This window comes from Cebus imitator, unplaced genomic scaffold (genome assembly GCF_001604975.1).
Source record: "Cebus imitator isolate Cc_AM_T3 unplaced genomic scaffold, Cebus_imitator-1.0 Scaffold176, whole genome shotgun sequence".
Lineage (NCBI taxonomy): Eukaryota > Metazoa > Chordata > Mammalia > Primates > Cebidae > Cebus > Cebus imitator.
The window spans coordinates 2,840,374-2,852,445 of record NW_016107491.1 but is presented as its reverse complement, the minus strand read 5'-3'; the positions used below and the strand labels follow the sequence as shown (position 1 = coordinate 2,852,445).

The 12,072-nt window shown below is 38.1% G+C and overlaps 1 protein-coding gene across 6 annotated transcripts in view; it reads left to right on the top strand.

The window, feature by feature from the left end:
* Positions 1-979: 979 nt before the first annotated feature.
* Positions 980-12,072, top strand: part of FSIP2 (fibrous sheath interacting protein 2) — a 93,627-nt gene continuing 82,534 nt past the window's right edge. For 3 of the 6 annotated variants that reach the window (XR_005202885.1, XM_037744484.1, XM_017545064.2), the window contains exons 1-4: positions 980-1,666; positions 2,027-2,152; positions 5,786-5,947; positions 8,106-8,245. Coding sequence is in view for 4 of the 6 variants with exons in the window: in XM_037744484.1 (XP_037600412.1) it covers positions 1,568-1,666; positions 2,027-2,152; positions 5,786-5,947; positions 8,106-8,245 (527 nt within the window). In the remaining 2 variants the exon portion in view is untranslated. Of the gene's footprint in view, positions 1,667-2,026; positions 2,153-5,785; positions 5,948-7,020; positions 7,111-8,105; positions 8,246-12,072 lie in introns of those variants that run through there. The other 3 variants (XM_037744486.1, XM_037744485.1, XM_017545068.1) reach the window with 3 other exon arrangements.

The window sequence follows — 12,072 nt, the reverse complement described above, 5'->3', positions numbered from 1 at the left end:
AGGCTATTACACACTTTGCACTGAGGGCAGTTGGGAGTTTAAAATGAGGAAAGAAAAAAATGGTCAGTTTGCCACCAAAGATGACATTGATAAAAGATGGATCATTAGGGTAGATGATGGAAGGGAGATGTTATAAGCCTATGGCAATGGTGCAAACAAACAAAATATGATTAGCTGCTTAACCAGGGGAGTAGAGCAGGAATAGGTAGAATGGGACCAATTAATTTTAGTAATAAAATTACTGGGACTTAGGGACCAACAGAACATGGGAGATAAAAGGAAAAAGAAGTATCTAGAAGCATTCCTCAGTTTCTGGCTTGGGTAGATGGTGGTATTGTCAATGAGATGGAAAATGCAGGAAGAAGCTTTTGTTTTTTCCTGTTTTGATGAAGGGTGTGTGCGTGTTGAGATTTGAGTAGATTGAATTTGAGTAGATTGTGGGACATCTGTGGAAGCTGGGAATAGATTATATCCCAAGCTTAGATTTCAAATTTAAGAATACTAAGCACATGTGTGGAATTAAAACAGAGCAGAGTATACTGATTAAGAAAACAGCCTCAAGAACCACCATTTAATAGCAATTGTTATTCTTCCTCAATCTTTGAAAAATCAAGGGTAATCATTGATAAGACTATTGCAATAAATAAATGTTTAAAGGGTGTTTAGCATAGTATCTGGAGGTTGGTACATTCTCAAGAAATAGTCGGGCTAGAAATAAAGATGAAGTTTCAACTGTGGTCCTCTCAGATCAGGCCTCTAGCACCAAGCATTCATAGAAAGAATATACGAAGTTAGTCTAAACACCAAGTGGGTCTAGTTCGCTTCTTACAGGCCAGGGCCATATTTCACTCACGGCTGTGTCCTATCCAGTGCCTAGCTCAATGACTGGCCCCAAAGGGTCAAGCACTTTATGCATTTCAGCTGGCGGGTTGGGGAGAAAGAGTTCCCCAACCCTCCAGCTGAATAGGATCGAGCAGCAGGAGCAGAGAGGAGACAGTCGGAGAATGGTAAAGAGCGCTAGAAAGGAGAAGGAAGCCTAGGAGACAGAGGAGGCAGGAGGCAGGCAATGAGCCCCTTAGGAAGCCAACACGCCTGCCTTGTGGACCTGGTGTGGGAAGAAGTTGTGGGAGCCTGGGCATGAGGTGTGGTCTCTATGAGGGAAGATGTAGAATGGGCCAAAACAATCACTCGGAAATTTTTATAGGACGGAACAGGGCTCCTTGGAGGCCAGGAGAAATTAGCCAGCTACCGACCAACATAGCATACACGTTTTCGTTAGGATTGGCTGAAGGGTGATGGTTTCAGAGAGGGAAGAAGTTTCCACAGTGGTCCTCTCAGATCAGGCCCCCAGGACCGATTTCTCCAACTGTGCGGGAGCTCTCGGGCCCAGCGCGAGCCACGCCCCTCCCCCTCAGGAGGCCGCCGCCCTTCTGGGGCCGCTGCCGTTCCGAGTCTGGAACGCTGGGGGTAGAGGCTGCGGTCGTGAGGCCCTGGCCGTTCCTGGTCGGGTCCGGACAGAGGGGCAACCGCGTGCGAGGGAAGGAGAGCGGAGGGGCCCGTGCCGACCATGGAGCTGTACCTCGGCGCCTGCTCCAAGCCTGCCCACGTCGCCGTCACCAAGACGGTCGCCAGCGCCCTGGCCGCGGACACACAGCAGTGCGGAGACGTGAGTGGCCGCAAGCCGGGCGGCGTCTTTCTCTGGCGGCCGCAGCATGGTGGGGAGCGGGGCAGGGATCTCCACTCAAGCAAGGGTCGTGAGGCTCCCAACCGTCCCGCTTCAGGAGGCCGCCCTCTTGCGGCGCCCGGGGACGGCGGCGGTGGCGGTGGCTCGGACTGTACCGGCCGCAACTGGCAGGCGCGGGACGCCAGGGGAGTTGGTGACCCGGGAAGCGGGAGGACTTCCGGAGGCCTTGAACCCTGCCTGACTGTGTGATTCTTCGGTGTCTTTGGTTGGAGTGGAAGTAGATTGGTCTAAACGAAACGAATACTAAGAGGAAAGACAAAATTCTCCAATTGTGTCTGACAGGGTGTGCACAAAACCCACTTTGTAGGGGTTGGACCTGCTCAGCTACTGGACCTACCTCTCGGGGTCAAGCTGCCTGTGATCCCAGGAAGCAATGCTGTATTCTATACTACGAATTTCGGTGAAAAGGTGAACGAGTTTTTATCGTTTTCTTTCCTTTACCCTTTACTACTTTCTGTTCAATTCAGAGACTGCATCACACAACATCCATTCAAGGAATTTGCATCAACATTCACAGGAAAAAAAAAAAAATCTGACCGAAGGTATTGTTTAGAATGCATATGAAGCATTTTCATCTAATATGGTTTGGACATAATCATAGGCTAGAAAGTTTAAATTCTTAGTCCTTAATTTACAATTCATGGTACCATATTAATATTCCTTATAATAAAACTTCATGTATACTTACATAGTAAGTTTTGATGTACCTAGAAACATGTTTGGGAGGTGAAAGGCTATTAGTGCTAGCTGCCATTTAATTATGTGTTATGATTTTAACTGACTATCTTGGACCAAACTCTCTTCACAGGACACATTATTTTGTTTTGAGTTGAATACTGTTTTACACATACAAATTTAAAAAGAAAAAAAAAAGAACTAAAACAGTGGGGGTTAAAATGAGTTAGTATGTTAGTACTTTAACATCATTTCAATGAAAGAAAGACCTGCCTCAATGAGGAAGAGACTCCGTAATGTGCCCCAGCCTTTTTATCCAGTATTGTCTCCAACCAGAGGCTCAGTTTCCTCAAGTTGATATCTTTCACACCTGCCCATGAATACCAGGCTAATACTTCTGTATTTTGTCAACCTTGCCCCCGAACCTGGCATACTCTATCTTCTTCTCCCCAGTCTATGAATCTGAGCTATCTTATAAGAAACCCTGAACTGTTATAGCCACTCCCCCTGCAATTAATTGATCTTTGCTTAGTATTCACATTGACCTGGATTTGTACGATCCCTTATACAAACCATGCTTAATCATACTGGATTATAGTGTGTACTTCCCTTAAGCCTTTTCATGTTTTAGTTCTCAACACCAAACCTACCCCCATACCTCCTCAGCCTTTGACTAAGTAGTCAATGCTGAAGGAGGTTTAGTACATTCTTGACTGGTTGCTTTTATCAATTTTGCAGAAAGTTATACAAGAAAGAATTCTAAGTGACCCACTTACCCTTCTAATGTCTATGATGTCATCAAAAATGAGTAGAACCCCTTGGTATTTGATACTTGCCTAATGCCTTATACAGTTCAGGCTGTTATAACAATGTACCATAGATTGGTGGCTTAGAAATAACATAAACGTATTTATCATTGTTCTGGAGGTGGAAGTCCAACACCAGGACACCAGCATGGTCAGATTCTGGTGAGGGCCCTTTGCAGTCTTTCCATTACCTCTCAGCATGGTAGAAAGAAGACTAGAGCATTCCCTGTGGTCTTTATAGGAACATTATCCCTCTTGATGAGGACTCTGCCATCATAACTTAATTATCCCCCAAGGCCCCAGCTCCTAATGCCATCACATTGAAGGTTCGGATTGCATATGAATTTTAGGGGCATACAATCAATCTAACATACTAAATAAACGTGATTTCTTAAAGCAAGTTTTGTTTCTGGAAAAAGTATAATGCCCTTTTAAAAAAACTGATCTGTTCTGTTACATTAGGGCAAGTGAACTACAAATATACCATCTTCAAACAATTTGAGTCACATCCACAAAAACTTTGCAAAAGCATGCTTGAAACGTATTCCATTACAGGAAATATAATTCCTCTTTAGTGTATAAACTTAGAACTCCATCTTCAGTCTCCTCCCTCAAATATATTCTTTTTACACTATTGCCATCTCCTCTGTCTACCATTAAGTCACTTGTCTACTACTTTTCAAAAAGATGTCCTATTTTTATTACATTATTTATCCCGAAATTTGTTTAATGATAATTAGGCACCATACTAGTTTTTCTAAAGAATTTTCTCTTTCAGAGTACCCTTCTTCATGAAGTCATGCTTTATATTTACATTTTAAGGGAAACCAGATATATTAATTTGCAATAGAAAGGTTACTCTGGCTCAAATGGGTGGTTTGTTTAAAGGTGTTGTTAGTTTACAGGTCAGTAACACTCAGGTTTGGTATTGAGAAACATATACCTGTCACGGCTAAAAGTTAACATTTTTAAAAAGTTTACAACTAAATGTCAATATCTGAAATAAATATTCAGTACACTCCTTGACTTATTGTTATGGATTATTTCCCTTCCAGAAAAGATCTGGGCTTCATTTGTGAACTCACTGAATTCAAGGCTTTGTCCTATAGGAGTCCTTTCTTTGCCTTCTCAGGAAAGCATTGGTAATCAGGGAATCTAGTTTTCTGGTTAGGCTCCTTGGAAGGGATTAAAGTTTAATGTTACACAAGAGGTCAGAAACTTAAAGAAGCTTTTAAATGCAAAGGAAGAGCTAGTATCCTATTACGTTCCTCTCATCTACCTTTCACCCACATACAAAGCATCCTCCTACCTATCTTTCTAGAGTTCATTTAAGGGTCCAAACTAGTTAGGCTCCATAGTGTTTAGGATCTGGACTGCAACTGTGGCTACAGCCAAACAGAAAACAGAGGTCACAAATTGGTGCCTCTAGACATGTCTGTATTGGTGCTTAGTGTTGTTGTGGTAGTATAAATTGAACTTCGTACCTGCAAGGGCAGATGCTCTCTGGTTTGCCATATTACCCACATACTCCAATTATCTGTCCTCTGGGTCATTTCTTGATTTGACATTATTTTGAACTATTATAAAACATATGTTGTTCTGGCCCAGCAAACTTAAAATGGAAAGAAAGGATTAAAAAACAACATTAGCACAGCTTCCTACTCTCATTCTCTACTTTTTCAGAAGTCACCCAGTAAGCCATTATCAGCATCCTGCTATTGAAAAACTGAGAACTCACACCAAAAAGCTCACTTTGCTACTGTTTTAATTTGTGGTGAGATTAAATAACTCAGCTGTTTTCTCTAATGCAGCAGATATAGAAACATAACTAATAACTGATTTTCTTTTCCTCCTTTTATATCTCAATGGCTATTGCCTAAAGGTGTATTTGGTCTTCACACAAATGAATAAACTTCCATTTTAAAATTAGTTCTTCAGTATGTTGAACTGCATAATATAGACCTCAGGTGTTTGTCTTGCTTTAGCACTCAGAGACTGTTCATTTCATGCATTAAAAACCCCAAGATGCAATGACTCTTTAACTCAAAATCTTTAATATCCAAGTTTTACTTTTATGATTTGCTAAAGTTATTTTTATAAATTTTGATGAACATTTTCTGTTATTTTTGTTCATTTTAAGATGATTGAAATAAAATTATAATTACTATTATCCCTTTATCTTTTGAATAGAATGTTCTGATTTGAGAGAGGAAGGAGGAAAAGAAAGCATCCCAGCATTGGCTTTATAACTTAATACAAACTATAATCAATTCCCTTTCTTTTCCTCTTCTTTTTTCTTATTTGACTGAGAGCCAGGGTCTGAAGAGGATTAGAGGAGAAACTGATTGAGGGAAGGTGAGTCTTTGAGATAACTTATGCAGGTGAGGAAAGAGGAAGGGAAAGGCAGGAAAGCACACCCAAACCCAATTTTTCTATAGCTGTTTTTCACCGCTTCGGATTCTTCTTCCACATTATTTTCAATGAACATTGTAATCATTGTGATAGGTTATTTAAAGTAAAAATGCATTAATTTTGCATATTTTTGACTCTGTGTTTGCAGCTTTTTCGACCTTCTTATGGTTTTAACCTGACTGATCCTTATTGTCGACTTTTGGAAAACCAATATAAAAGCCTCCATGATCCACATTTGAAAGCATACTATAAGCGCAAAGATATTCTGAAGAGATTAAAGAAAGGTGGCTACGTCACCAGCAATAATAAAGTGGGTTGAAGATTACTTCTTTTTTTAATCAATGAAACCCTTTAAAACTTGAAATAAACTTGTTTCTATACCTCACTCGGGGGGGCCTGTGTCACTTTGAACCTGGTCGTGAGATAGTACTTAACAGGCAGTTCTATAAATTTCTCAGTTTTGGATCAAGAGAAATCAGACAACAGTTGTTGCTAAATAAAACTACTCTTCCTTCACCTTTTTTCTTTGTAATATAAAAAATTATTGACAAATAATTTGAGAATACAAAGATATATTAATTTTCCCATGTGTATTATAGCCTTCTTTGTCTTTAATGGCATTATATAGTGTATATAATTATATAATTATACAATGTATAATTGTCAAGGATTCTGTTCCACATACTTTTAAAAACTTGAGATGAAATAGAAACCTACAAATTTCAGTCTGTTAGAACCTTGATAGAGTACTTTCTAATTGGAGTCGAACAATGTTATTATATGTAAAATTATAGTCCAATTACAGCTAATTTAAATTATTACGGTGATAACTCTAAATGTGTTGACTAAACTTCTTTTATTATATTAGTCATATTAATAAAGTGATATGTATACATTTTTTAGAGACAGGTTCTCACTTTGTTACCTACATAGGAGTGCAATGGCATAGTCATGGCTCATGGCAGCTTTGACCTCCTGGGCTCAAGCTGTTTTCCTGCCTCAGCCTCCTAAGTAGCTGGGACCCTACAGGCACATGCCCCTCTGCTGGTTTTTTTTTTTTTTTTTTTCAGAGATGGGGTCTTGCTATGTTGTCCAGGCTTATTTCAAACTCCTGGCCTCAAGAGATCCTCTTGCCTAAGCCTAAGTTATATTTTTGGATAGAAATTTCTTGCTGATTAACAAATGCAGAGAGATACTACTCTACAACATTGTTAGCAGTTTATTACTCTTTATGCCAAAATGTCATTAAATTGTAGGTCACTGCTATTTTTTTTGGAGAGTGATTTTTAAATCATTAAAATAATTTAAAATATATATTTAAAATATTTATATAATGTTAACATATTTAATATTTTTTAAATATTGATGTGTTTTTGTTTGTAGGTTGTATGTACTTTGAGAGAATTGAATAAGTACAGGCAATATCTTACCAGTTTAAAATTAGACTTTGAAAGAAACTATATAAGAGAACAAGTAAGTTAATTAAATTTAGTTTGTTTACATGAGTTTGGAAGAAATCCTTATTTATATGTAGAGTTTTTTTTTAATCATATTTGACCCTTAATTATTGACAAAGTAATTGCATATTTTTTCAATTGAAAATTTAGAGTAGGAATAAACATTATTTGGATGCTGCTGTGTTTGGCCAAGAATGCAAAAGGGACTGGGTCATCTATCAACACACTAGTAGTAGCTGGCATAATTTAGTAATTAAATTGCTAGTCAGATGTGCTGTTTCCCCCTGAGCTAAGGCCAATAAGAAACATCTCTTGTGGCAGAAAAATTCTTAAGTGAAACCTAAAACAGTTTGAGCCATAGGAAAAGAACAATAAATAAATGCCTGTAATGTTCTATGGTGATTCAAGAACATGTACATTCTATGTTTGTACTCGTACAGGTGCACCTGTATTCATCCAGTAAAAATGTTGTTCTTGAATGTGAAGTGGAATGATTGGGTGTAGTGAGCTGTTATGGAGAGTGACTTCCTTTTGATTTTTGACCCAAAGATTGTGTGTGTGTGTGTGTGTGTGTGTGTGTGTGTGTGTGTGTGTTCAGATTTCAGGGTCAAGAGGTTTGGATCAAAATGAGAAAGATGTGTATATGTGTGTTTGCAAAGGTATGTTCTAAAAATAAGAGGGCTGAATAAAAATGAGAAGGACTTCTGTATACTTCTAAGTATTCTATATTTTCCCCACTTCTTTCTGTGCCCAGTGTTTCTTCTCTACTTCCTGCATATTTTTATTTAACTTAGAATACATCGACAAATAAATGGAAATTTTACCTTTTATTTTTAGAAAGATGAATCTTAGTTTACTTGTCTGTGTCTTTAACAGATTCAAAATAGACTTAAATGCAATTAATCAGAATTAAGCATTTATAAAATATAGGAATTTATATGATTTTATTTCTGGGAAATGTAAAAAACATTATATATATATATATATGTAATATACACATTTCTTAAATAGAAAATACTTGCAAAACAACTACATAACGTACCAGAAAACAATCAAATCCCTCAATATTGTGATGTTGCCCAAGTCCAGAACTGGTTGTTAAAGGAGGGCACTGAATCTATCAAGGACCAGGAGCGGCTAATGAGGCATAGGTAAGATAAAAGTTGATGCATATTTTATGTGTATGTTGTGGACCCAAATAAGTTGGAAAATATTAGAAAGAATTGAATAATCTTTTGTAAGACCTAGACACCATTCTTCTGGATTTTTCAGAGTAGAGAAGGAAGCAAAACCAAGAGGTGGAAGAATTTACTACCAGAGGAATTAGGGTTGCTGAAAGCCCCAGGGATAAGGCAAACTGATCATTGAAGGAAAAATTAGATCCAAAATTCTTCTATAGTAGAATAGGGAGAGAAAGGATCTGTAGCACATGCCTCAAGCAATAACAGCTTTTTATGATTCATCTTTAAGGATTGACAGCATTGTTTGAGGAAGTTAGTGCAAAGTCAAAAAAAGATTTGGTATAACTGATGCCAATATATAAATATGTGTTATCTATAAAAAAAAAAAAAGAGCATAAGCTCATTTAGATATGACTCAGTCATATTCAATCATGGCCATTCCATGAACAAGCCCATTTCTTAGGAAGTAAAGGACGTTATAGTTATTTTTCCTGCCCTAGGGGCGGAGTAAGGAATTTGGCTACATTACCTGACTTCTATATTCATTCCATGGTTTCATTACGTGGTATTGTTGCCATAATACATATTGATGTACCAGAGATGCAGACTACAGTTGGGAGGTTTGTTGAAGGACTTATAAATTATAAGGAGCCCAATGCCCACTTTTTCTTAGAGAATTCATTTTCTTTTTCCACTTTTGAAGTTACCGTTTCAGCTATTTCAGCCATATTTACAAGCACATCTTCTTAAACCTACTGATTTGTGAATGCTTACTGTGAAATATGTTTTGAATAACTTTGGTCCACTTTTTACCATTATCTTTGTCATAATATTAGATAATTGGGTATTGAGAAGACCTTATAATGAGTAAAACATGCTGAGTTGGTAGGTTAGGCTGGTTTTTTTTTTTGAAGTCAATAAATCTTTCATATATATATATATATATATATGTATTTTTTTGTTGCACTTTAGGTTCTGGGGTACATGTACAGAACATGCAGGATTGTTGCATAGGTACCTACATAGTAATGTGGTTTGCTGCTTCCACTCCCTGTCACCTATGTCTGGCATTTCTTCCCATGTTATCCCTCCCTACCCTCCCTACACCCTGCTTTCCCTCCCCTAGACCCCCCAACACACCCCAGTTTGTGATGCTCCCTTCCCTGTGTCCATGTTTTCTCATTGTTCAACACCCACCTATGAGTGAGAACATGCGGTGTTTGATTTTCTGTTCTTGTGTCAGTTTGCTGAGAATGATGGTCCAGATTCATCCATGTCCCTACAAAGGACACGAACTCATCATTTTTTATGGCTGCATAGTATTCCATGGTGTATATGTGCCACTTTTCCTTGTCCAGTCTATCATCAATGGGCATTTGGGTTGGTTCCAGGTCTTTGCTATTGTAAACAGTACTGCAGTGAACATACGTGTGCATGTGTCTTTACAAAAGAACGATTTATAATCCTTTGGATATATACGCAGTAATGGGATTGCTGGGTCAAATGGAATTTCTATTTCTAGGTCCTTGAGGAATTGCCACACTGTCTTCCACAATGGTTGAACTAATTTACACTCTCACCAACAGTGTAAAAGTGTTCCTATTTCTCCACATCCTCTCCAGCATCTGTTGTCTCCAGATTTTTTAATGATCGCAAAAATTTTTTCCCATTCTGTTGGTTGCCAGTTCATTCTAATGATTGTTTCTTTTGCTGCACAGAAGCTCTGGAGTTTAATTAGATACCATTTGTCTATTTTGGCTTTTGTTCCCAATGCTTTCGGTGTTTTAGTCATGAAGTCCTTGCTTTTGCCTATGTCCTGAATGGTTTTGCGTTGGTTTTCTTCTAGGGTTTTTATGGTATTAGGCCTTATGTTTAAGTCTTTAATATATCTGGAGTTAATTTTAGTGTAAGGTATCAGGAAGGGGTCCAGTTTCTGCTTTCTGCACATGGCTAGCCAGTTTTCCCAACACCATTTATTAAACAGGGAATCCTTTTCCCATTGTTTCTTTTTGTCAGATTTATCAAAGATCAGATGGTTGTAGATGTGTGGCATTGCCTTTGAGGACTCTGTTCTGTTCCGTTGGTCTATATCTCTGTTTTGGTACCAGTACTATGCTGTTTTGATTAATGTAGCCTTTGTAGTATAGTTTGAAGTCAGGTAGCATGATGCCTCCATCTTTGTTCTTTTTGCTTAGAATTGACTTGGCTATGTGGGCTCTCTTTTGGTTCCATATGAAGTTTAAGGTGGTTTCTTTCCAGTTCTGTGAAGAGGGTCATAGGTAGCTTGATGGGGATAGTGTTGAATCTGTAAATTACTTTGGGCAGTATGGCCATTTTCAAAATATTGATTCTTCCTAACCATGAACATGGAATGTTTTTCCGTCTGTTTGTGTCTTCTCTTATTTCCTTGAGCAGTGGTTTGTAGTTCTCCCTGAAGATGTCCTTTACATCCTTTGTTAGTTGTATTCCTAGGTATTTTATTCTCTTTGTAGCAATTGTGAATGGCAGTTCATTCTTGATTTGGCTCTCTTTAAGTCTGTTATTGGTGTATAGGAATGCTTGTGATTTTTGCACATTGATTTTGTATCCTGAGACTTTGCTCAAGTTGCTTATCAGTTTCAGAGATTTTGGGCTGAGAAGATGGGGTCTTCTAAATATACAATCATGTTGTCTGCAAATAGAGACAGTTTGACTTCCTTGTTTCCTAATCGAATACACTTTATTTCTTTTTCTTGCCTGATTGCTCTGGCTAGAATTTCCAGTACTATATTGAATAGGAGTGGTATTGAGGGAGGGCATCCTTGTCTAGTGCCAGATTTCAAAGGGAATGCTTCCAGTTTTTGCCCATTCAGTATTGGCTGTGGGTTTGTCATATGTAGCTTTTATTATTTTGAGGTACATTCCATCAATACCTAGTTTCTTGAGAGTTTTTAGCATAAAGTGCTGTTGAATTTTGTTGAAGGCCTTCTCTGGATCTATTGAGATAATCATGTGGTTTTTGTCTTTGGTTCTGTTTATGTGGTAGGTTACCTTTATAGACTTGCGTATGTTGAACCAGCCTTGCATCCCCGGGACGAAGCCTACTTGATCATGATGGATAAGCTTTTTGATATGCTGTTGCAATCGGTTTGCCAGTAATTTATTGAAGATTTTTGCATTGATATTCCTCATGGATATTGGCTGAAGTTTTCTTTTTTTGTTGAGTCTTTGTTGGGTTTTGGTATCAGGATGATGTTTGTCTCATAAAACAATTTGGGAAGGATTCCCTCTTTTTGGATTGTTTGGGATAGTTTCAGAACCAGTGGTACCAGCTCCTCTTTGTATTTCTAGTGGAATTTGGTTGTGAATCCATCTAGACCTAGACTCTTTTTTGTTGGTAGGCTATTAATTGCTGCCTCAACTTCAGCCCTTGTTATTGGTCTATTCAGGGTTTCAACTTCTTCCTGGTTTAGGCTTGGGAGTGTGCAAGTGTCCAGGAATTTATCCATTTCTTTCAGGTTTACTGGTTTATGTGCATAGAGTTATTTACAGTAATCTCTGATGGTAGTTTGTATTTCTGTGGAATCGGTAGTGATATCCCCTTTATCGTTTTTTATTGCATTTTTTGATTCTTCTCTCTTTTCTTTTTTATTAATCTGGCTAGTGGTCTTCTATTTTGTTGATCTTTTCAAAAATCAGTTCCTAGAAATATTGATTTTTGAAGGGTTTTTTGTGTCTCTCTCTCCTTCAGTTCTGCTCTGATCTTAATTATTTCTTGTCTTCTGCTAGCTTTTGAGTTTTTTTGATCTTGCTCCTCT